The 25,517-nt window shown below is 40.1% G+C and overlaps 1 protein-coding gene and 1 long non-coding RNA gene across 51 annotated transcripts in view; one reads left to right on the top strand and one right to left on the bottom strand.

Annotated features, from left to right (window-relative positions):
• PPFIBP1 (PPFIA binding protein 1) overlaps positions 1 to 25,517 on the top strand; it is a 120,932-nt gene that overhangs the window by 66,419 nt on the left and 28,996 nt on the right. For 20 of the 50 annotated variants that reach the window (XM_083701384.1, XM_083701366.1, XM_083701359.1 and 17 more), the window contains exons 3-15: positions 2,544 to 2,749; positions 7,936 to 8,022; positions 10,210 to 10,323; positions 11,918 to 12,049; positions 14,034 to 14,126; positions 14,954 to 15,046; positions 16,571 to 16,685; positions 18,552 to 18,584; positions 20,494 to 20,555; positions 20,931 to 21,015; positions 22,802 to 22,959; positions 24,823 to 24,932; positions 25,400 to 25,453. In XM_083701384.1, coding sequence (XP_083557510.1) covers positions 2,544 to 2,749; positions 7,936 to 8,022; positions 10,210 to 10,323; positions 11,918 to 12,049; positions 14,034 to 14,126; positions 14,954 to 15,046; positions 16,571 to 16,685; positions 18,552 to 18,584; positions 20,494 to 20,555; positions 20,931 to 21,015; positions 22,802 to 22,959; positions 24,823 to 24,932; positions 25,400 to 25,453 — 1,342 coding nt within the window. The remainder of the gene's footprint in view (positions 1 to 2,543; positions 2,750 to 7,935; positions 8,023 to 10,209; positions 10,324 to 11,917; positions 12,050 to 14,033; positions 14,127 to 14,953; positions 15,047 to 16,570; positions 16,686 to 18,551; positions 18,585 to 20,493; positions 20,556 to 20,930; positions 21,016 to 22,801; positions 22,960 to 24,822; positions 24,933 to 25,399; positions 25,454 to 25,517) is intronic. The other 30 variants (XM_083701385.1, XM_083701391.1, XM_083701387.1 and 27 more) reach the window with 3 other exon arrangements.
• On the bottom strand, positions 17,219 to 17,543 carry LOC310826595. Its single transcript, XR_014555873.1, has 2 exons — positions 17,452 to 17,543; positions 17,219 to 17,360 (listed from the first exon to the last, which is right to left on the bottom strand). It is a non-coding gene; the product is annotated as an uncharacterized lncRNA (long non-coding RNA).

The raw sequence follows: 25,517 nt of genomic DNA, 5'->3' as shown, positions 1-25,517 counted from the left end.
AGTGGGTGCAGAAGACATGAAGGTGCCGAGTTTCCAGATTAGTGATGTTATTTCCCTTGCAAAATACTTTCTGAAATGGATAATAGCATATTATTTCCTCCCATCCATCTCACTTCAGTCATATAGATTTTCTAAGGATTTGCATCATAAATACATGTGTCCAACAGATGTGAATATAGCATATTTCTACTTACAATTGCATTTGCGTTTCCTTAAAGGTTATTGTCTCCAAACTGACCTTGATATGGCAATCAAAGGAATATGAATAAAATATCCAAATTATCAACACTATGGTGTAGAAAAAGGACTACATTTTGTCAGTGAAGTACTTGAAAAATACTAACTTATATCAATACTCAAACTTATGTGGCTTTATTACTGTATTTTTCCATCTATAAGACACACCCATGTATAAGACGCCCCCTATTTTTGGGGACTCAGAATTAAGAAAATGGGGGAGATGGCCCAGAGTATAAGACGCCTCCTAATTTTTGAGATTATTTTTTAAGGAAAAAAACATAGTCTTATACATGGGAAAATAATGGTATTTATTTATTTATTTATTTATTTATTTATTTATTTATTTATTTATGAGGGAGGCTTAGCTCCTGTGAATTTGTCTAATCCTATCAGTCTTGATAGTAAAACAGAGCTTCTGTGTTCAGGAGCAGATTATTATTATTTACTATTATTACCCCTGAACTGCAGATGTGAGAGAGAACAGGGAAGGTATGTTGCTATCATGCGAGTTTCCCAGAGACCCCTGACTCTTGTTTTTCTGGACCCTGTTGGACCCAGGCCTGAACCAGCAAGGTGGATACCTTGCATAATATAGCACCTCATGAGATGTTGCAATAAATAAAATCCACAAAATGAGAAAGAATAACCTGTGCTCTTCCTCTAAATACCGTATTTTGCCATGTATAAGACAACCATTTTCCTTTATAAAAAATTAATGATAAATTGGAGGTCATTTTATACACGGGTTAATATGGTGAGGAGCCAGAGCAGAGGATCGTCGAAAGACAGCTCAGTGAACTTTCAAAAGAAGTTCAACACCTCCTTTAGCTGAATTACCTCTTAGTTATTGGCATGCATATATGCTAGTGAAGTAGATGGCCTGAACTTGGACAAAAGAGACCTTGGTCCAGATTCCCACTCAGCCATGGAAGTCATTGTGTGACCTGGGATCTTCATTATATCTTTCAGCCTCACTTTCCGAACAGATGCCCTATGAGAGTTACTTAGGGCAGGATATAAATATGATAGAAAGATAAATACTCTATTTGTAAGATTTATATCTTCCCTTTCATGGTAAGCAATTATGGATTAGGGCACATTCAAATGAAAAACTAGGCAAAACCAGTCAATTAAAGAGTAAATTCATTTCAAATTTGAAATGCTTAACCCATTGTACTGTGTTAATCCTGGCTGGAGGGAAGAGATGGGTTTTCAACTGGCACCAAAAAATGAGTGCAGAAGCCTGTGCTTTTGGAGGTCTGTGGTCCACACAAACAGCTTGCTGCAAAGAGGCCTGTGGCAATTTAAAGCTGGCCTTCACGCAGAAATGGTTCCATGTGTAGTCACCTGGGCTTGCTCTCTTCTCTTGCTTCCTGGGCATCAGGCTTCGGAGCACAGATGCTCAAACTTCGCTCCCTGCAAAAGCTGTAGCCTTTGCTGCCTAAAGCACAGTTCACAGCTTTCCATTGCCTTCTCTCCCCTAGCACTAATAGTTAAAGGATTCCCTTGCATCCACACAACATACTGTGATACCTCAAAAATTCTGTTCTTCAGAATAGTTGAGGTCACAGCTGATGTCTTCTGTGTGACTGTAGTGTTAAAGCTCAGTTAATGGCTGCTATTGAGGCATTAATTAAACCATATATGTTGCAAAGGCTGCCCTGCAAGCAGCAAGACCAGAGGCCTGGAATGGATATATAGCATAAGAGCAATTTTCATAACACTTTACAAGGTGACTTCAGGTTTAGGCAGACCTGTCTACACCACTATGCAGTAAACTAACTGTCATAATTCATTTGTATACTGTAAATTAGTCACCCACATAATCTGGTTTGTAGGGTTTAATGTGCAATTATTCAAAACTGCAAGCTTGTATAAATCAACGGTAGTACACAGGACACAGAACTCATGTATTGCAGCAGAGATACCTGAAAAATCTGGGTCTGAATCCCGACGAAGCCTTGAAGTGCTCAAGGTAACTTTTGAGCGAGTTACATTCCCTCAACCCTGCTCATAAAGGGTGAAGAGGGAAAAAATGGGATAACCTATGTTCTTCCTTAAGACCTTGGAAGAAACGTAGTATACAAAGTTCAGAAATACATAAACAAACAGCTGAATATTTTCTTCATGTCACTACAACATTGGTCACACCTTTCATCAGGCAATATGCTCGCCAATTTGGGTTGATTTTTAACCTCCATTTTTGTAGCAGCTATTTCATTATTTTCACTCTGTTTCCCTCTCCTCCGCCCCACACATGCACATGTGCTGTAGTTAAGTGTTTAAATATTTGTGCTGTCTAGGTTCCAAGGCTCTGGAATATTCGAATGGCATATTTGACTGCCAGTCCCCGACTTCTCCATTCATGGGGAGCCTGCGAGCGCTGCATCTGGTGGAGGATTTGCGTGGCTTACTGGAGATGATGGAAGCGGATGAAAAAGAAGGATTGCGGTGTCAAGTCCCAGATTCGACAGCAGAGATTTTGATGGAATGGTTGCAGAGCCAAATGGTAAGGCATTTGCATGGATTATTGGCAAATACAATGTATGTAGTCATACAGTGTGGGTATGTATGTGCACCGCTTCCGTGTTTGATCTTAATGTGCACTGCTTAATGATTGTCAAATACTGCAGTGCTGCTAAATGCATATCAAAGCCCCACATTGCCACGCTGCATTTTTGCTTGATTCCCTTAGGCTGTTTTGTCAGGTTGCTTCCTTTCTGTGTTCCTTTCACAATGATACAGAATACATTATATGCACTTTATTTTTGTCTTCATCCCTGTTTTGAAAAACAATGCCGCATGCTTTTTCAAATTTTTCTGATTTGAAGGTGTGAAGCTAGGGTTGCCTAATGTCCAGATTTTCCCAGACTTGTCCTCTTTTGCAAAGGTAAAATCACCATCCACACTGATTTTTAATATTTTGCAGAACGTCCGGCTTTTTATTTTCTGTACCATTATTACCAGGCCTGCTCTAGGACTTGCAGTGGTGAGGCCTCATGCAGCCTTCCAGGGCTGGTCCAGGCTTTGTGGTGGTTCCAGTGGCTGCCAGGCCTGCCATGGCCTTTTGGGGGCCGTGCTGGACCTGGCAGTGCCTCTGCCTGGAGACACAGCGTCTCGAGAGCAGGAGGCCAAGTCTGTTGTAGAGAGGCATATATAATCTGTTAGAACATCCAGATTTCTTGATAAGGCTTTACAAATTTGTGTAATAAAGGGGGTAGAAATAGAGTAGAAATGTAAACCACGATTATTAGCAGTATGATTGTTGTTGTTTTTATGTGTGTAATGGCTGCTCGCTAAACAAAGTAAAATGGAAGGTAAGAGAGGGGAGGCTCTGGCGGAGGAAGAGGAGTGCGGGGGGAGCGTCCCGCAGTGCAATCCCGGCAGGGTTCCATCGCGGCTGCCCCCCCACTCATGCTGGGTGCCCCGCCCCCAGGACGTGCGCCACCCAACCCTGCCTGCTCTCTGCCCCCCCCCCGGTGCCAGAGCATGAAGCTTTGCCACTGAGGGCAGGGTGGGGGGGGGGGTGAGCGATGGAGATACGGGATGGGGAGGTGCCTTGAATTTCTCTCTCAAAATGCTCGAGGGTATGTCATTTTCATTTTCAATATGTCATTTAAATATTTCAATACACCTGCACAGAAACTATTACTACTGTTTTTCTCCCTCCCCCCTCTATCCTGGCCCACCTACAAATGTGTTCTCTTATTGCTCTTTGGAATATGGCAACCCTAGCAAAGCCCAGACTCCTGGTAAAACTGTTGGATATTTTTAAGAATTCATGCGCCAATCTTGGTTCAATTGATTCAATCTGCCTTGTGGCTGTTCTTATTACCCTAAATTTTATATTGTACCTTAAGATTCCAGCTCACGTTGGTCTTTGTGAAATATGGTGAATAACTCACAGCGTAAGTTACTCATGTGATAACTTGATGGGGGAACGACATCTTTTCAGTGTAAAAAAAGAAGGCTTTTTTCAGTGTATGGAAGAAGGGCAGGGGGGTTGATGGAACCCTGTGGGTTCCATGGAAAGCCACAGGGTGCAAGTGTGCCTACGAGCAACACATTGGCAATCCATGCACAACATATTCTTCGGACAGGTCCAAATATGGTAGAATACTGGAATGCAGTCTTGACAGAAATAATAAAAAAGTCATTGGATATAATAATAATAATAATAATAATAATAATAATAATAATAATAACAACAACAACAAAATTGGATGTTAACTACCAGAAGGTCCTTTAATTGCATTATTTGGCTATCTTAAAAGGCTGGTATCCCAAGATCTAGAAATGGCAATGAATCTGCCAACATTTGGCCATTTGCCAAAAATGGAAAAAAAGCTAGAACCTCCTACAATAGTAGTAGCTTGTTTAAAAAGAATCTGGGAAATAGCTTATATTAAGTTAACTGAAGAAGAAGAGCAGCTGGAGAATAAATTTGTTGAGAAGAGGAGCCTGTTTGTTTCATAATGGAGCAACAGTGTGCAAGATACAGTGAGACCATTCCCATTACTAGTGACATAGTTAGTGTTAAATGAGGGCAAAGAAACAATGTGAATGTAATTCAACAACAAACAATACCGTATTTTTCCATGTATAAGATGAGGTGGTTTTTTTTATATTAAAAAAGGGTTTAAAATTGGGGCTCGTCTTATACACGGGTAGTGCTTAGGGGTGTTCTCTTAATTTGGAGTCCCCCAAAATAGGGGGCACCTTATACATGGGGGTGTCTTATACACAGAAAAATACGCTATATATGATTAGGCAGTTCTAAGAATTTAGCACAATTATGAAAGGTAGTTAATTATTTGGTTCCTATTTGAACATAGTGGTGGTCATTTAATGATTGAGCAATAAACTGATGCAACTAGGATCAATAAAAACAGTGGGGTTTTTGTGTTTTGTTTTGTTGAAGGGCTGGTTTGATGTTCCAATATTTATGAGAAATAAGCTAGGTTAGAAGTTACGTTGCATCATTTAAAGTCAATAAAAGCCAAAAGTGAGTAGTGTGTGTTACTTACTGAATAGAGATATTCCTCCCCAAGCCCTTGATGACAGAGTGTGGAAATTCTCTGAAGCACTTAAAAAATGCACCGTCCATAATGTTAGATACATCACATTCTAGTTTGAAAGGCAAGTCTCCATTGTTTCTCTGCCCCAGTCTGCCTTGCTGGGACTGGAGATTGTTGCAGCAGGCATGGTCTAATCTGACTATATCTGCAAAACTCCTCCTCCCTCCTCCATTCCACTTTAAGACTATCACAAACAACAGACTTGGGCATTTGGGCAGGCCAAGTAGGGTATTTTACTCTTCCTTCCCTTTGCTTTTCAAGTTATTTAACATCCAGACTGAAGACAACTTCCAGAGATTGCAAAAAAGCTTGCTCCCTACTTTGTGATTCTTCTCTTTGGCCCTAATAAAGGGCATTTCCCCAGATGACCTTTTATTGAGCGTTCATCCCGACTGGTTTGCAGCGTTATTCAAAACTTTCCACCGCCATTTCCCCATCACTTTCCTCATGGCAAAATGCAGTCTTTGGGGGAAGTGAGTTTGTTGCGCATGACCCATCTCCTATAGCCCTGAATTTTCTAGCATGTGATTGAGTCCCACTTGAAATTAACAAGAGTCTGGAAGCACCCAAATATAATACACTGCTGTTGCTGCTTGGATCCCCCCCCCCCCCCCGGACTAAGACAGCTTGCTGCACGATTTGTGAGACCTGTAACTATTTTTACAGCTCATGCTCCTCTGAGGGCAAACCAAGTCCTTTGCAGAGCATGTCAGTCTCCTCTTCCCCTTGGTAAGGACTACTTGTTATTGAGAATCGTCTTCCTTTCCCAGCCTCGGCTTCAGTTCAGTTCCAAAATTATTGCAGGCACCAAAAACAGTAGAGCCAGTGGAGAGGGAGTGCTGGGTTCTGCTACACTGAAATATGGATTCCTTGCAAATGTGGAACAAATCCTGAGTGGCAATAAACATGAAGGGTGCTTTTTCAAAGTGGAATTTTGCAAATACTTAATAGATATGCTTTTCATTAGCCTTAAGATGCCACCTGCTGGAAGACAGGTGTCTGTGCAACCGCAGCTCAGAATCTTCTCAAACTTATAGGATGTGAAGCTTATAGGATGCAAACATGCATGCAATTATGTAGAGTGCATTGATATACCATCGTTGATACAGATAAACCATTTAAAAGGAAGGGCCCATGGGAGAGGGGAGATCACACACTGGTTGTTTTTTTCTTTCACTGGTTTCCTTTATTGTAAAAATGGGAGAAATAAAATTTGAGGAGTTTAGCAGGCTTGTAGGGGCAGTTCAGCCTGGACTTAAATTTGCTTTTAATCCAATTTAGCGTGAATTTAAGTGTGGTTTAGCAATAAAATACCTAGATTGAACTTCACACGTTTTCAACAAGAGATGTAGAGCATTGAGCTGCAGAGCAAAAAACACAGTATGATGATTATCAATTTAACAATATATTCCCCTGTCATGCCTTCGGGCAGCCTTTGTTTGTTTGTATCAATTTGATTTGCTTCAGAAGTTTTAAAATTATTATTATTTTATTTTGTCTTGCTGCTCAGCTGCATTTCTTTGCCTTGCAGCCATTTTTGGAAATGCTGAATGTGCAAGAAATGAATTTGGGTCATAGGAGGCGAGTTTCTCACTTCTCATTTTCAAGATCCCCTCCAACCTTCTGGTGCTGAATTATATATTTATTGCTTCAGGCCTCCCCAGTCTCATTCATTATATTTCAGCGTTTCAAAGACTAGGAAATGACCTCACTTGCACTTAGATGTTGCTTGTACATATAAAAATGTGCTTCACAGTGAATAAAATTCCATTCCCATTCAACAAGGAAAATGTATTATTTAATCACAAATGGTTAAATTTCTTAAGATTCAGGCTGAAATTTCTAATTTTCAGAATCATATGTAGGATCCTGCTCTTGTGTGAGCAGACTATCTTCATAACACACTTCTCAGGCAAGGGTTCCAACTGATCCAAGCCTGTGCATAAGATGGGGATGTAACCTTTGCAGTACAGTATCTTTTATCGGTCTTCCATGAATCAAGACTCCCATCTCCTAGTAACTCATTACGAGCTGGACAGATTCAGGTACCAACCCAACTAATTGTGAATTTTGGCAATGTTTCTTCACCAGACTAGGGAGACCCAGTCTGGAACCTGCTCAACTACAAATCTCAATTCACACACTCTGGATAGATGGAAATAAAACTGGGGGGAGAATCGTGTATTCTTATCTTTAGCTCAATGGAAGAATACATTTGAATAGGCAACATACAAAAACTCTACTGTCTAGGGCTAGTCTCACACTAATTATTTCTAATTTGTTGGGAAGCATTGGCATATGTTTTGTTTTTTGTTTTTTTTAAATGTGTCATCCAGCATTTAGCTTCCTCTTAGTTTTTGATTTAGGGGCATGACATAATCACCCTGTTGCTTTTTAGATCATTGAAATGTTTGTGGGTATGGCATTATCAGCCTTTGGGTGCTCCTTTTCACATAGGATAATGCAGTGTGTGTGTGTGTGTGTGTGTGTAGCATTGGTGCTGTATCCTGAAGCATTTGTTGCACTCACCTGGAATTTTACTTAGTTCTATAATTTGAGTCATTCTGATGGAACAGTCTTAACAGCAGACCAGTGTGTCCCTTATTTTGTTTTCCAGACCAACGGACATATATCCACAAATGGAGATGTGTATCAAGAGCGGCTTGCGCGTTTGGAAAATGACAAGGAATCTCTTGTACTTCAAGTAAGTTCTTTTCCAAGTTTGTTCCTTCTTTGTTTCTTTGAAGAATAGAGCATTTGATGTCCATTTGATCACTATTGACTGTGGGTTCACAGTCAAGTTTATATCCTCCCCTCCTTAAAATTGTATCAGATGTGCAGGGATCAAGGCATAGAGAAAATGTTCTTGAAAGGAAGAAGAAAGGGAATTTTTCTTGAGGAAAAAATCCCACATTTCTCAGCTGCCATCAGCTTTGGCTGGTGGCCCAGCTGCACCCTTGTTTGCCAAGGAGAGCTTCCCTTCTCTTGTTTATGCTTCGATAATCTCTAGGTTAGATCACTGCAACATGTTATACATAGGGCTGCCTCTGAAGATGGTTCAGAAACTTCAGCTGGTACATAAATTGGTGGCCAGGTTGCTCACAGGCAAGATGGCTTGAGCATATAACACTGATCCTGGCCCAACTGCACTGGTTGCCAGTTAGTTTGCAGTCCCAGTTCAAAGTGCTGGTTTTGAGCTAGAAAGCATCAAACCGCAATCCCTAAAGGATCACCACTCCTCATATCGTCATCTGACAGCCTTCATCGTGTGCCTGGTCCACGCGAGGTCAAGAGAGTGACAACACAGAAACAGGTCTTTTCTCTGGTGGCTCTTCGCTTGTGGAGCCACTGTAGGGAAGCTTGTCTGATGCCTTCATTACTTATCTTTAGGCACCTGGCAAAAACTTTCCTCTACAACCAGGCCTTTGGCCTCTAACCGTAGTCTTTTAAAAGTGGGTGTGATGTTTTTAATGTACAGTCTACCTTCCAAAACGTTTGGAAACCAAAGCACGGCTTCTGATTGGCTGCAGGAGGTCCAGTCAGATGTTTGGCTTCCAAAAATAGTTCGCAAACCAGAACAGTCACTTCTGGGTTTGCAGTGTTTGGGAGCCAAAATGTTAGTGAACTAAGCTGTTAGAAAACCAAGGTACAACTGTGTTTCTTTTTCCTCTTGTTTTAATGTATCTGTATAGGGCTTTTGTCTGTCTCTGTTTCTTTGTAAGCTGCTTTGGCTTTTTCTGGGCAAGATAAAGTGAAATAATAATAATAATAATGATGATGATGATGATGATGATGCAGTTCATCGTGACACATTTCCCATGTGTCAGTATGACTGTGCATGCTGTTCCCATGTCCATTTAATGTTTACAAACTGTATTCTTAGTGGAGCCTCCAGTGGCAGGGTATATTTGTTTGTGAATTAAGTATTGTCTCCCCCTTAACCCTCATGGAGAAATTTGCTGGAAGGGTGAATATAATCATGTTTAGTTATATGGTAAGAATTGCTGTGGTAACTTTTGTGCCCCTGTTCTGTCTTTAGTAAATGAAACCTGCTTTATTAGGGGAAAGTACTATTGGTGGAAAGGACTCTTCAAGCTAAAAATATTAACTACATAGAAGAAAAAGCCTTGCTGAGGAAGAATCAGCATAGCTTCTGCAATAGGAAGTCCAAAAGTTGGCCTGCTTGAACATTTCTGTCTCATTCAACTTTGATCTCTTTCAGTGATCTGGAGATTCTCTTTATTGTGTGAGTGTGTGTGTGTCTACGTGCCACAGGGTGTGCACACATGGTCACACGTGTGTGTGTGTGTATTCACTAAAGTCGCCCTTCCTTTTGCAGAACTTCGAGAGTCTCAACAAGCATCTGAAAAGAGATAGTCCAGCAGATGTTGCATATTTGGGCTTCCATGTAGCCTTTGACAACATTCCTCACCAAAACCTCCTAAATAAACTTTGCAGTAATGCAAACAAGGATAGGTTATTTTTGCAGATTAGCTACTGGCTAAACAACAGAAGCACAGAACAAGAATAAATAGGTGGTTCTAATAGAGGAAAGTAAAAAGTTTTTTAGATTAGACTTAAGTTTATCAGAACAAGTTAACTCAAGTCTGTAGGAAAATTCTGTCTCCTAAGGGAACTGGTTATGTATGTGGATGGAAAGTTTAGTCCTGACGTCCTCTGATTGTCCTTTGCCATTCCTATAAATTTGTCTTATCAATAGTGGTTTGTAGGTCTGCCCTGATCATAGTTGGTGGTTGTTCGGATAATCAGAAATATAAAACATACCCATCATCATCTTTTTGTTTGTTTGTTAGTTATGTAACTCCAGATGGAAATGTCCTACCTAGAAATGAGGTGCATTGATAGATCTGTGTATCCTGTTTTTGTGCAGGTGAGTGTCCTTACTGACCAGGTAGATGCTCAAGGAGAAAAGATAAGAGATCTGGAGCTCTGCCTAGAAGAACACAGAGAGAAGCTGAATGCCACAGAAGAAATGCTGCAGCAGGTATTGATGGAAATAGGAATTTTTTAAAAAGTTGGTTTTTCTATCTCTCTTTGTTGCTTTTTTGCAGCTATTTCAGTATTAATTATTATGTTGCTTTTGTTAATGGGTCTATTTAAAATGTAAAAGGAAGTGGAAATGGGGCTTTCCTGCCCTAAAACTATTCAAATTGTGAACCAGTTTGAATAAAATGGCAAGTGGAAATGACTGGCAGAATCCGAGACATGGGAGAAGAGCAAACGGAAGAGGACTGGAAGAAATTTAAAGACTATCTGCAAAAACATTGCTAATTATTTGAATGTTAAAATGATGCAGGATATAAAGACAATATGGCATTAGTGACGTAGCTGAAAGGAATATGTAAAAATGTTTTATGAGAAATAAGGATGAAAAGTTAGAATAAAATTATGTCAAACTTAAACAAAAGGTTATAAGGGAAAAATTGGAGACATAATAGTTGAAAGGTATAATACAGAATAAGATTTGAAAAAAGGTTAGGCATTGCTGAATATGATTGTGTAAAAAGGGAACACAGAAAAGGGAGATGTGAGGAAGTCAGGAAAGAAGGATATGAAAAGAATGGGTAAGAAACTGGATATATATGTTTCTTTTTAGGTCTACTTTCTTGTTTTTCTGTTTTTGATGTCTTGTGTTGTATTTTTCTGTTTTTGCTTGCTTGATTGATTGTGATGGTGTTTTTCTTCTATTCTTTTTTATTTTGGTTTTGAGTGTGAGGTTTGCTGTATTGTTTGAAAACTGCAATAAATATTTTAAAAAAAGAATAAAATGGCAAGTATTTGGAGTTTGGATTTGATATCCCGCTTTATCACTACCCTAAGGAGTCTCAAAGTGGCTAACATTCTCTTTTCCCTTCCTCCCCCACAACAAACACTCTGTGAGGTGAGTGAGGCTGAGAGACTTCAGAGAAGTGAGACTGGCCCAAGGTCACCCAGCAGCTGCATGTGGAGGAGCAGGGAATTGAGATTCACCAGATTACGAGTCCACTGCTCTTAACCACTACACCACACTGGCTCTGCATTCACTCACACATTAGACCTGCATTGTGACTAGATGCAAAGTGGGATGTAGGGTCTTTAGAAGTTCTGAAGAAGGATTTTTACCAGTGCACATTTTATTCCTGCAGGCTATGATTTTATTTATTTGTCTATTTAAAACACTACTGCCCTTCAAAATTCTAAATATTATCAATAAAATAAATGTGTTAAAATGCAATAAATCCATCAACACCCACGGTTAACAAGTTGCACCTGCTGAAATCCCCATAGGATTAGCATAGGAGCAATGTCCCATTTGCTTACTGGCCAGTAAACTAAAAACTCCTTATCTCATCGTAGGAATAGTTGTCACTGACTAAATTTCCTTTCAGGAAGCTATTTTGGTTTGCTTGGTCTGCAGTTCTAATGCCACACAACTGACAGTAAGCCCATTAAATTCAGTAGGACTGACTTCTGAGTAGATATACTTAGGAGTGTGCTGTTGCCGTAGGTTTTTTCTTGTTTTGAACTTGGAGGGCTATGTTTATGGTGATATGAAAATCCAACGAATAGCTCTCAAATGAATCAACTCTTCTTATCAGGAGCTCTTAAGCAGAACATCCCTCGAAACTCAAAAGCTGGACCTTATGGCAGAAGTTTCCAACTTGAAGCTCAAGCTGACAGCTGTGGAAAAGGATCGACTTGATTATGAAGACAGATACAGAGACACAGAGGTAAGGTAGATTCCTCATGGCTGAAACTTTTGTATCTTGTAATTCCTCAAACAAAAGTTTGTTTTGATATTTGTGGTGGAGGAGTGATATTTTTATATCCTTTTTACTGTTAAAAATTAAACTAGTCATTTAGGATTTGCTTAGACCAGAGGTTTTCAACCTTTTTGAGTCCACAGCTCCCTTAACTAACCACATTTTTTTCTGCGTCATCCCTGTGGGACTCAGGAGCCCAGTTAGGTCATCCCTTGCCTGCCTGGGAGCCTCTCACCCTTTTCCAAACACCCTCCCTTGTGGAGTGTTTCCTCAGCCTCATTGCCCCTCCCCTCTCCTTGGGAGTCCTCCAGGCAGATGCTGCTGCTGTCCCTGGTCTCTGAGCTGCCCTCCTCCCAAACAGAGGCGCCTTCCAGAGGCACCCTTCGCCTGCGGAGCCTATAGCCAGGGCTGCTGCAATAAACAGCTATGTAAACCTTTGGGAGGCAGAGATGTGAGGGGGCTTCAGAGGAGGGAGGGAGGAAAGAGAGACAGAAGCCGGTGTTGCCAGTGGCACCCCTGACCAACATTCAGGGCACCCCAGCATGGCATGGCACATTGGTTGAAGACCACTGGCGTTGGCCATCACAAAAATACATGCACAACTTGTGACCTGCCAGAGCAACTGTTGTCCACCTGTTCCGCCCAGTTCCGCATTGTGAGCTGCTGGTCCCATGCAAATCACAAAAACCGGAGGTTCAGTTGAAGCATTTGGGGCCAGGACTCAGCCTGATCAGTCATTTAAGTTAAAGTACTGGAATTTTTCATACAGTCCCTCTTATGTTGAATGTGGTCCAGAATAACAGAGTGTAATAAATAAGTATCAAGAAAAGAAATTGGAATAATCAGAAATAGTAAAAGGTACAACAGCAGTTTGCTTGGAAGCTTGTACAAAGGAATTCATGTAGCTTGTAATAGACAAGATTGTTCAGATTCTCTTACAAAAGTACTTTTATCCATTACAAGATAGAGGATTTTTTCATGCCCTTCTTGTCTGCTCTCTAGAAGTATCTGGTTGCTCACTCTGGGAAACAGAAAACTGCAAGTGCACGAATCCTAGGTCTTCTCTAGCAGGCCTGCTTTTTACAGCGGCTAACCAGATGCTTCTAGGGAGGGCATGAAGAATGTTTCTCCCTCTTCCTGGAAATTGGTACCCAGAGGGATCCTGCCTCTGAACAGTTAGTCATCATAGCCAATAGCAGCCATAGACCTCTCCTAACCGAATTTGTCTTTTAGATTCAAAGTTATATAAAGTTACGGCTGTTGGCACATCAGGTGTCCATGAACTTCATAAATTAAGTACTTCTGTGAATAATTTTTGTCTGCCAGGAGTTCCCACACTCCCACCCCCACAGGTCTCTGAAATAATGAGGTTTAGGTTCATAGATTCATAGAAGTGTAAAGTTGGAAGGGTCATTTAGTCAAACCCCCTGCAATGCAGCCGTCTTTTGCCCAATGTGGGGCTCAAACCCGAGATTAAGAGTCTCATGACTGAGCTATCCCAGGCAAGCAAATGCTGCCGAAGAGGTTTAGTCATGCTGGCCACATGAACCAGAAAACTGTCTGTGGACAAACGCTGGCTCCCTTGGCCTGAAGCGAGATGAGTGCCGCACCCCATAGTCTCCTTTGACTGGACTTAACCATCCAGGGGTCCTTTACCTTTATCTTTTTTTAACTTAGTAACTTACTACATTTGGAAAACAAGGCTCTTGAGTAGCCTGAGGGTGTGTGTGTGTGTGTGTCTACGTGCCACAGGGTGTGCACACATGGTCACACGTGTGTGTGTATTCACTAAAGTTGGCCTGCTTGAACATTTCTGTCTCATTCAACTTTGATCTCTTTCAGTGCCAGTAAGAACTGTTAGAAAGAGGATTCCAACTGCTTTGCCTTACCCTCCCATGAATTTTCAGTTTAAAATAACAATTACTTTTCCCACCTTATACTTTTTAAATAGGGCTTGATGCAAGAAATTAATGAATTGCGGCTAAAAGTAGGAGAAATGGACAGCGAGAGACTTCAGTATGAGAAAAAGCTTAAATCTACCAAAGTAAGTAATGTGAGCTGTGTGTGAGAGGTTGAAAGCCTGTTTTCAAAACCCGAACTTACATAAGAGGGTTGTCTGCCTTTGAAAGAAGAATCACGGGGGCACCAATACTGCTTGACACCATACTTTATTATACTTTGATATTTGTAGGCATTTTGTAAAGGGGTGGTTCACTGATGTGGCAGCCCACAAACTGTAGCCTTAGAGGTGTGCAGGGTTGTAAATCCAGGCAGAATCTGCTTGTCAGGCAGGGTGGAGTCACTGTGGTATCGTCCTGGAAGAGGGACTGCTGTTTCTTGCTGGCAGGGAGAGCAGCCAAGGTCGGATGAGGTGAGGTGAGGTGGCAGGAAGGCTGGAGTAGTGCAGATGAACCAGCAGAGCCAACTCAGGCGCTTCTGAATTGCATTTTCGCCATGTGGACCTTCCTGCTACTTTGCCCCTTCTGGATAGCAACAGCAGCCCACTGCCAGGAAGCTGGCGTAGCTGCTCCCCCCCATGCAGCAAGTCACTTCTGCATCTGGGATCACATACAGGTGATGTTCGTATGAGCTGGTGCATCCAGATAGGAAGTAGCATCATGGCAGCCCCAACATGCATGGTTGTAGTGTATTTTTGAGCCACGCCAGCAGTCCCAAGGGTGATCCTTCTGTATTTATCTCATAGAGAACCCATTGCACAGCTTATGTAAGAATCCTTTGACAAACTGGAAGAAAGTTTCATGAAATCCACTCTGGTTTATTTGGACTTAAATGTGTTTCACGGGGGATCATTTTTAGCCTTGTTTCTTTTCTGTCTTTACTTCTCTTTCACTCCTCTGTCTCTATTACCAGTCTTTAATGGCCAAACTTTCTAGCATGAAAATCAAAGTGGGCCAGATGCAGTATGAAAAGCAGCGGATGGAACAAAAATGCCAAATGTTAAAGGTGTGGTAGATTGGTTGGGCCTGGTTTTCAAATCATTTCTTTACCACAGCGTTTTGTGACCCTGTGTTCCATTTTGTGTTTCTGCCTTGTTGTTGGAGTTTGTGTGTGCTCTTCAAAAGATAACTGTTTTTCCTGCACATTTGCTTTTTTAAAAACAGTTTTCATTTGGGTCTGTAATGAGGGCAGTGCCCAGGATGAATTTTTAACCACGGCTTCAATAACATGAATGTGTTGACTAGATCATTCATTGATAGTGGGCATGTCTACACTAAAGACTTAAAGAGGTTTAGCACTTCTGTCTTCTCAGAGAACCCTTGGAATTGCCTTTATTTCCCTTCTCCTAGGGTGTACTGGGGAAGCAGTACTGGGTGAAAGTGGTATAATACTAATATAAGACAGTATTGTAGATATGGATACGAATACACGTACCCATAGCCATATACACACGCACATATGTGGAGTTTCCTGTTCAGCACTTGGTGGGAAGGAGAATGGTCTTAGCTCAGTGGTAAAGTATATGCTTTGTTGGTAGGAGGCCCACAGTTCCATCTCTGGTGCCTCCAAGTAGGGCTGCAAAAGTCTTTGGTTTGAAGCCCCAGAGAGCAGCTGCCAGCCAGTGTCAGCAGAACTGGTCTGACCCAATAATAAGGCTGCTTCCTGTGTTACAGTTGCCAGTTTTGTGTGTGGATAAAACTATTTATGGCCTGAGTAATACATGGGGTTTGTTCTTACAAGAAATCTCCATATCTTTTCATAGTACCTGGCTGTTTCATATGTATTCTTCCCTCTTCCATCTACCCAAAAGATCATACATACATTATTTCACTGCACTGTTAAATTAGATTTTATGCTATGAGCATGCCTCAAGTTGTTTTTTGGTTTACCGCATTAAGGCTGAAATCCAGTGCACACTTACCTGGGAGTAAGTGGCTCTCATTTCAGAGGTATACATGCTTAGGACTGCTTAATGCAACACTTGGAGAAAGTGTTTCATGCATGTCTAAAAGGTGAATAAAATCCTTTTAGTGTCACTTTTCAAAATCAAATGAAGACATAATTAAACATTTAAATTGGAGATGGGATTGCTATGATTGGGAGGCAGGCTGCCCATGCATTTTGTGACGCAGGGAGAAATTGTTTGTTGTAAAGACTGTAAAAGGTTTGATGAGGGCCCTGTGGAATGCCCTCCCACCAGATGTCAAGGAAATAAATGACTATCTGACTTTTAGAAGACATCTGAAGGCAGCCCTGTTTAGGGAAGTTTTTAATGTTTGATGTTTTATCACTTTTTATTATTATTAGTAATAATAATATTCTGCTGGAAGCTACCCCGAGTGGCTGGGGAAAACCAGCCAGAGGGGAGGGGTATAAATTATTAATTTCAATTATTATTATTTTAGATTTCTAAAATGAATTTTAATCTGAAGACCATCTCTAACTTAAATGATTAATTTTAGTTTAGGACCACCTTTTAAAACACAAAGCCAGTTTTTAAACAGATGTGTTGATTTTCTGTTTGCGCAGGAAGAACTGTCATCATTAAAAGATAAATTAGAACAGAAGGAAGCTGAGATAAAACAGTTGCAAGAGAGACTGGCTCACCAGGTGAAAGGAGATGGGGTGGACATAAATGACAGAGGTAAGGCAACTGGCATCGAGGCTCCCTAAAGCCATGGTGTATCTACTGTGGTCTGTGGTTTATGACTTGTCTGTTCTAGAAAAAGGCTCAGTTAAACCTACAGACATAGGTTGGTGCATTAGGGTCACCGTATTTCAGAAGTGAAAATCCAGACACAAAAGTTGTTGATTGAGTTTTTTTTGGGAAATCGAACACACACTTCCTTGTTCTGTTGGCAAAAAACCAGACATTCTGCTGATTTTTTTGAATTTACCCTCGGATGTATGGCAACCCTAGATGTATGCATGTTGCTTGAGACTGTGTTCTGCTGTTTAATTGCAGGAAGAATTAGAATTGTAGTGTTGGAAGGGACCCTGAGGGTCATCTAGTCCAGCTGCCTGCAATGCAGGAACATCTTGCCCAACGTGGGGCTCAAACCCACAGCCCTGAGATTGAGAGTCTCATGCTCTACCAACTGAGCTATCCCAGAAGCTGCCACTTCTCAAATCTCAACCCATATGCGTTTTAAAAGACACCCTTCATAGAAAAAGTAATAAACAGACTGGGTCATACCATCTTCACTTGCACATGGCATCTCCCTGGGACCTGGTTTTTTTCCATGGATGGGTCAGGTTCTCAGGGAAATACTAGTCTCCAATAAACACGGTAAGCTATAGGTGGCCTGGTCGTTGCTTTCTGTTTGTAGTAAAAGGGAAAGGTTACGTACAGGTGCACAAGACTCAAACTAGGTTAAAATTTATTTCTGGAAAGTAATGAGTGAACAAACCTGGAGAATGTTGACTTCTGCATGGCTAAGATAGTAGCATATTTGAGATTTCAGTTGGCTGAATGCTGGCAGGACAATGTATAACTGCTTCTCTTTGTAGGATGCTGCTGCTATCCTGTTGCTTAGCAACATAACAAAGCAACAATTAACATATATTTAAATTCATTTCTCCATGGTCTGCATTTTATTTCCACATAGGACTGCTTTATTTGTCATGAGTGGTTTAAATGTTTAAATGATCGTGGATCTGCAAAATTACTCTAGGGAATTACTATCCTCTAGGATGTATTACTAGGAATAAAAGATATGTTCACATGTTCAGATTGGGATGAATTCCTGGATAGAGTAAAATACAATCATGAGAGAAAATAGAGCTTATTTATTTATTTTAAATACTGATGACTGTCCTATAATCATTGCTCTCAAAGTGATTTAAAACAAAATAAAATACAGAATAACATATATCATAGACAGAACAGCAGAGTTTTAAGAGCGAGCAGATAAAAATTAACCTTCCTAAAATGCTCACTGAAATAAAAATGTCTCAAAGGGACACTGAAATCCATACAGCTTTGCCATCTGAGGATAAGTTATTATGTAAACAAATCCCAAGTTGAGCAGTATTGAGAGATCCTGGGTATTATCGTGTGTCAGTGACAGATTCTAAAACAATATATTTCAAAAATTAATTAACGGTGAGGCTACGGCAGCATGGATGTCATAAGTATGTGGATGGGAGACCACTGGGATATAAGCATTCAAAAGGAAAGATGGTTTGCAAATATAAAAAATAAATAAATAAAAAGATTACCATAGTAATTATTATAAATAGTTGTATCTTGGCAAGTTCAAAATAGGGATGGGGATGTATGTAAAAATGTGCTGAATTCTTCCATCTGTGAAGAGATTTGTGCAATAAGATACAAAACCTAGAGTCACTTTTATGAAAATTGTGAGGAGATGCAGTTCAAACACTACTTTATTATATGAATCATGAATAAGAACTGTACTATGTATGACTTTATTTTCATTACTGTTGAAATTGCTTTAATGCGTATAAACTCCATCTAACTTCAAATTCAATGGGTTTTCCTGCACAGATGAAAATTGTAAAAAGAAGCTCAAAGACAAAAGTAAGGTTTTTGGTGTCTTTCCACAAGAACTTACATTTGACACACTTTTCCAGTACAGCTTTCTGCATGTGCCATATAAAACAATTTTAACAAAATGCTGTTAGACTGCTTCATCTTCCATCCTCATTTTCAATGGAAATCAAAATGGAAAGAGTAAAATGAAATCTTGCATTTTAAATCTTCCATTTTTTTGTTTCAGATTAGAAAGCATTTGATCTATTGATTTCTTGCCTAAGAAATAAACTAAATATTTAATAAACAACCTTCTATTTTAATCTATTTGCCAGGATTAATCTCAGCGTAGGCTATATCTATATATTCTATTCTCACAGGAACAATCTATTTTCTTTCTGGTTTATTTTATATCTTTCTATTTTTGGTACCCTCGTAAGAGGAAAAGCAATTGGGCTGTAAGGCCACTCAGAATTAAGGATGCTGTCAAGAGACATTGGTTTCAGCAGGCTAACTTTGTGGTTAGTTTCATACCTAATGCAGAACCATGATCTGGCATTGCATGAATGAACCCTGTGCTTGCGTGTTCCAGTGCTTTCTCTCACTACTGATTTAATGAAAAAACACCCAAACAGGGCAAACTATTCTTTGTGCAAACCATAGTTTGAATGTCATTTGTGCACAAACTATAGCTTTTCTACTTTGCATGTAACTAGAACCTATGATTTGCTACTAAATTGGCAATGAGGAACTAAACTGGAGCACATAGAATAGAATTGTAGAGTTGGAAAGTTGGAAAGTACACCTCTTACACATGAGATGTGGGAGGGAGAAGGGAGCACAGAACTTCGTCATGTAATACCAGACCATGGTTTGGTGTTGCGCCTGAGCCAAGTTGCAATTGGATTGTGACCATGGAATACAATGATATTCAGCTTTGCTCCACTGATACTTGAGTGTTTTGGAGAGAACATAGGAAATTCTGAATGAATTGCAACTGATATAAGGGAAATAAGTTTTAACCCAGCTGATATTTAGTAGGAAATTAAAAGATTGTAAGGTTTTAATCAGGGAGTGATATGTAATACATTTTTCTAATTTATAACTCTGAATGGTATGAATGTTCATTGTTAATGAGGATAAAGGATGAAGCAGAGTTTATAATGAACTCAAGTTTTAACCTCTTTTTATATTTGTGCTGCAACTATACATTTTAGCATGACTTTTCATCACAGCAGATATATATATTCCATCCCATCATGATTCTCTCATTTTTACAACCATTCTTACTTACGGCTAAGCATCACAATGCCATCAGTTTCTTTTATCATTACCATCAACGGCCTAATTCCATTGCTCTTGTTGAACTTATTGGTATCTCAAAGGAATGCTTGGCTGCTGGCACAATGAAATATTGTTGCATTTCATGTTATTATAATTGGTTTAATCTCTAAGAACTTGTTTATAACATCTAATAATTTAAGAGAGAGATCTAGGGCAAGTGTTGCATTGCATTTTTATAGAATTTTAGCATTGTAGTGCCCAAGAATAAGAAAGTATTTAGTCAGATCAGCCATGGTCATGTTGGGTGGCAGGCTACTGTCACCTGAGGCGCTTGAATATGGAGGGGGAAATGATTCGCTTTTCAAGGTTATGTTGCCAGGAGTGCAGAAACAATGTTTGTGTGCTTTAGACACTCTTAAAACATAATAGGTGTGTGAGATATGATGTTTACTGATCTTTGTGAAAAGTTATGAAGGTAAGTCACTTATAACTTGCTCCATAAGAACTGTGTTTGATTTGCTTTCTTCTTTTTGAAATGTTTAGATTGTTCTAAAATGAAGAGGAAGTGATTGCTTCTGACACATTGTAAACTTTAGAGTTTGCTTTTTAAAAATGGTTCTTTTTAGCTTTCTGCTTGCACTTCAGTTGACTTTTGGTTGTTTCTGTGTTTTAGATATTGAGGTGCAGAAAATGAAGAAAGCTGTAGAATCTCTAATGGCAGCAAATGAAGAAAAGGTACCGGAATGTTCTTTAGTTTTCACATTTGTTTATTCAGTTGAACTTGTGGCTTCTGCAGGGAATCAATAAGATGGGAGCACAAATTATGGCCCTTATTAAGGGGTAAGAATCAATAACAATTCCCCAAAATGAAAATGGCAAAGTTTAAGAGTGCAATACAACAAGTGGGACTTTGCTTGATTAGTGCGAGGGATTCTGAAGTATTCTTTGTCTAACACCTTGGATTTCTTAACTCACAATTGCCCATTGTTTGCCACCACCATTTTTATTTTTTATTTTTTGAAATTGTGGTGTTATCCAATGTTCCCTAGAAGTGCATGGAAGCAAAAGACCAATCTTAATTGCAACAGATAAGAGTCTCTCTTTCTCCAGGATCGGAAGATTGAGGAGCTTCGACAGTCTCTCAATCGATATAAGAAAGTGCAGGACATGGTGATACTGGCTCAGGTCAAAAAAGGTACTTCAAGAGCTTTAACATGGGTCGTTTTACAATGTTTTACCATATGTTTGTTCTCCTTAACTGAGTAACACCATTCTGTTTTCAATGAAATGGCCAAGTAACCTCTCAAGTTTAGGTTTGTTTACATGCAGAAGACATAAATCATTCCAAAAAAGAACCGGTAGATCTGGATACTCAAGGATTCTTCAGTTGCCTGTTAGCATCTCAGGATAGTCATTTATTTGGGGCTAATGGTTTAATCTGAAAACACTAATGGCACATTTCATTGAAAATTAATTGGTCAAGTTCTGTTAATTGTAATGGGAAGACTAAGAACAGTGCTTAATTGCCTCTCCCATTTAAATACAATGACACTTTAAAATGCTTAACTTTTGTGTATGGTGCCTAAAGTGTTCTGTGGGTCTGGATGCCCTTCCTAGTCACAGCCACTTGTATTCAAAGCAATCACCTGCTGTTTATTACAGCTGGAGCAATCCACAACCTTTCATTTTTGTAATCTGTATGACAAATGCTGATTGGCAGAGTGGGGTTTACAAACTTTAATTTGGAAGTGCAGCAGCAGGATGAGATGCAATTGGTTTTTGTGGGATTGAGTGAGTTAGTTGAATGTCTTTTTTCTTACTCAACTTCTTCCGTAATTGATTGCCATTCTCCATTTCCAATTAATTATTACCCTCATTCATTTTCTGCAATGGGGATAGCTCAAGTAGAGAAAGATGATGAGACCAAAACCCTCATGGTGTTTGACAGATGATTCAGCTGAAATGTTCAAACAAGGTTTTGAATTTGTGCCTTGACAAACGAACCCTCAACTTTTTAGGGAATCTCGTTAGAGAAAAGCAACTTGCGATATTACCAAAATGCAAAAATGTACATATAAAACTTTTCAAATGTAAAATGTAAAACTTTACATGATGAAACCATGGCCATTCCCCAAAGAATCATCACTTTCACTGTTTGCAGGCATTTTGTAGGGGATCATTAAGGCTGAACTGTAGATAGATTTATCCTTTGAGGTCTGAAATGCTTTGCAGCATTCCTTACAGCGTTTTTCTGTGTGCTGCTTGCTTCATCATATCCTGGTCTCCGCTGTAGAATAGCAATCTCCTGCCTTTATTTCTTCCCTTGTCATACGTGTTTCTTTCCCTAGTTCTTTCTGTTTGATATGGAATTAACTTGCTTGTGCTTTACAGTGGAAGCTCCTAGCAATCCCTTCCCATAGGCTTCTAGACCAGGGTCCATTATCACTTGCATGTGGTCTGGCACATTCTTGGAAACGGCAAATACATTCACATATGAAAGGCCTTCCAGGCTGAAATAATGTCATCTATATCAAAACAGGGAGTCTGTTGTTGATTTCTTCCCTTGAGCTAGTCTACCCAAGTGCAGTTAGGAAAACCATTGGCATGACCATTTCCCCTGATTGCCTCTATTTTTATCACACTTAGGCTGCACTCCTGTACCTGCTCACCTGGAAGATGAGCCCCATTCAACTCAAGATGGAATTAGTTTTGAGTAGATATGTTTGCAGTTGCCTGTTAGGATCACAGTCCTTGTGTGTCAGCAGCTGCACAATTGCATTGTGTGTGCAGGTGCCCAAAGGAAGAAATCAATATATCACGCATCCCTTGGAATTGGATTTAGCTTTTAAGCACCGATGCATGTTCAGCAATTGTTTTAGTTACAAAACCATAATCCCTAGACTAGAATGTCAGCCTGAGTATTGCTAGGTCTGTGTTCAGAGTGAGAATATTCATATAGAATTTCTCTTCTGTGGTGTTAGGAAAGGATGGGGAATGTGAGGAGTCTACAAACCCAGGATCTCTTTCAATGACTTTGTCAGATGAACAGATTCTAAACGAATATGAGAAAAGTCCATCCCCTACACCAGGAGAAGGCTCTCCAAACTACGAAGAGTTTGGAACACAAACTCCTGAAAAGGTATTTCTTTAATATTTCGCTCCCTGCTTCTAGATTTGCTTTCTTGTAAACTTAATTGGTGTCCCAGCTGTTGTTAGAAATTAAACTTTGTACTTGTAAAAGACTTAAATGTAAGGCTTAACTTAGTACAGTTTCCCTTGTTACATAGATATATTCCCTTTCTGGGTCTTGTGATTTTGAGGTGAAATAGCTACATGATGATTTGTGGATTAAATTATTTTTATTGCTACGTTTAGTGACAGTGTAGATCTAGCATTAACCATTGTCAGCAACAAAGAGTAAGGTAAAAGGTAAAGGGACCCCTGACCATTATGTCCAGTAGTGGCCAGCTCTGGGGTTGCGGCGCTCATCTTGCTTTATTGGCCAAGGGAGCCGGCATACAGCTTCCGGGTCATGTGGCCAGCATGACTAAGCCGCTTCTGGCAAACCAGAGCAGGGTAAACGCCGTTTACCTTCCCGCCTGAGTGGTACCTATTTATCTACTTGCACTTTGTGCTTTCAAACTGCTAGGTTGGCAGGAGCAGGGACCGAGCAACGGGAGCTCACCCCGTCGCGGGGATTCGAACCGCCGACCTTCTGATCAGCAAGCCCTAGGCTCTGTGGTTTAACCTACAGCGCCACCCGAACAAAGAGTAAACTGGATCAAATGTTCAGATTCCCCATCCCCCACCATCTCCATTAACCACAACGGGAAACTTGGGAGGGAAACTGGAGTGTGAGTGGGGATGGGGAAAGAGAGCAAATGATTCCACAGCCCTCTCCTGGTTTAGTAAGCCATGATTTATATTACGAAAGTGTCACAGGACTTAAGGCTGCAATTCTCTGTGCACTTGACTAGGAGTAAGCTCCTTTGGACACAGTAGTGCAAAAATTGCATAGGATTGGATCTCATGAACCAATTTAGAGGAGGACTGCAATATTAAGTTGATGAATAACATTAATTAAAAAGGTACCTGATTTATCACAAGGCAGATCTTTTTTAAGTGGTTGGTTAATTTAAAATACAAGTAGTTATTAAAATGGAAGTATCTGGAGCTATCATAGTCCATCGCAGAAAAGGATACCACTGCTAAGACAGAGGCTGCTGCAACATATGCATTCATCACCTAAAAACAAAAAAAAGAGGATTTTAAAAATTCATGTGCCAATTGATTTTCAAGAGGCTGCCTGCCTTACCTTAGCTATATTTGTTGTTGCTCATAAATAAAAGTTCATGTGTCACTTTTTGGGTCTAGAAGCCCCCCCCCCCCAGCACCCCACTGCCATGGCTCACATTAAAAAGAAAAGAGAAGGGATTTCTGACTTCGGTTTCTTAAATAGTAGCATTCTATGTTGCATGGCAAGCACTCTTAAAAAGGTCCCCCACCCAAAAAGCAGTTTGTAGCATAACTTGAGGAAATTTCTTTAAATGGAGGATTTAAAATCTACCTTTTTGCTTTGTCTAATAGGACATGGCAAATGTTACAATAGAATTAAGGAGGATTTGATACTACGAAGTTTAAAGCATTTGCCTTGTAGACCGATGGGTGTAACGTCAGAATTATGTGCGAATGTTAAGATGAGTGCTCAGGTGATCTCAGAGTGCGTTCTGGATGGTGCGAAAGAGTTGTATGCCTTGTTTGTATTCTGCTTTGTGCAATAGGTAACATTTCATGTTGGAGGTCTTGCTCCAGTTGTATTTTCCAACGACTGTATAGATAAATTGGATATGAGGATCTATGACTATCAAGTGTAGGCTGTATGATGAACCTGAATGATAAAATGTGAAGGCTTCAGGCTGTTGAGCCTTGAGTGTATTGTGTGCCTAATGTGTATCTCTGCTGCCTTCTCACGGGAGTGCTAATGTGCTTTCCCCCCTTGTAGAATTCACCACAGATCCATACTAGTGTCTTGCAAGTTCCCATTCCTTCTTTTTCACCAACATCCAGACGTTCAACAGAATCAACTGATAAAGTTATTGCAAGTGATGCCAGGTATGGATACTTTACCCGAAAAAGAAAGAAAGAAAGCCAGTTGTGATAAAAATGTGCTGAATAATGACATAATGTCTGTTTGATAAAACAGATTAAGGTCTACAGCTTCAGCAACAGTGTGGTGGTGGTGGTGGTAGGTTTTCCAAAAATGGAAGGTTGTTAAGACAATGAAATGGCAAAATGGAGTAAATTACGAACACATCTTACATGGGGATTTTGGTTCCAAGTGTTCTGCATATACATGAAAATCACATATACCCAAACCCTTGGAGCCGTTCTGCAGCCAGCAGGGGAAGGGCAGAGAGAGACTCCCCAGCACTCCCAGAGCCTGCTCTCTGCACCAGCACGCAAGAGGGGGAGCCGAAAAGCTATTTTTGTGCCCAGTAACCCAAGCGGACCCTTATGAGAGGGCATATTTTTAGTAGATGCCTTAAATTCACCATGTTCTAACTTGTTGCTTTTTACAGTGAAAAACACACACCGATGGCACCTATGGAAACACAGCTAGGCGACACAAAATTGTAAGTATTTTGTAATTGTGCACAGAGATATTTTAAAAGCTGAGAACAATTTAATGTGATACTT

This window comes from Podarcis gaigeae (genome assembly GCF_964106915.1).
Source record: "Podarcis gaigeae genome assembly, chromosome: 10".
Classification (NCBI taxonomy): domain Eukaryota; kingdom Metazoa; phylum Chordata; class Lepidosauria; order Squamata; family Lacertidae; genus Podarcis; species Podarcis gaigeae.
The sequence above is the reverse complement of the archived record's forward strand: the minus strand, read 5'-3'. Positions and strand labels throughout refer to the sequence as shown.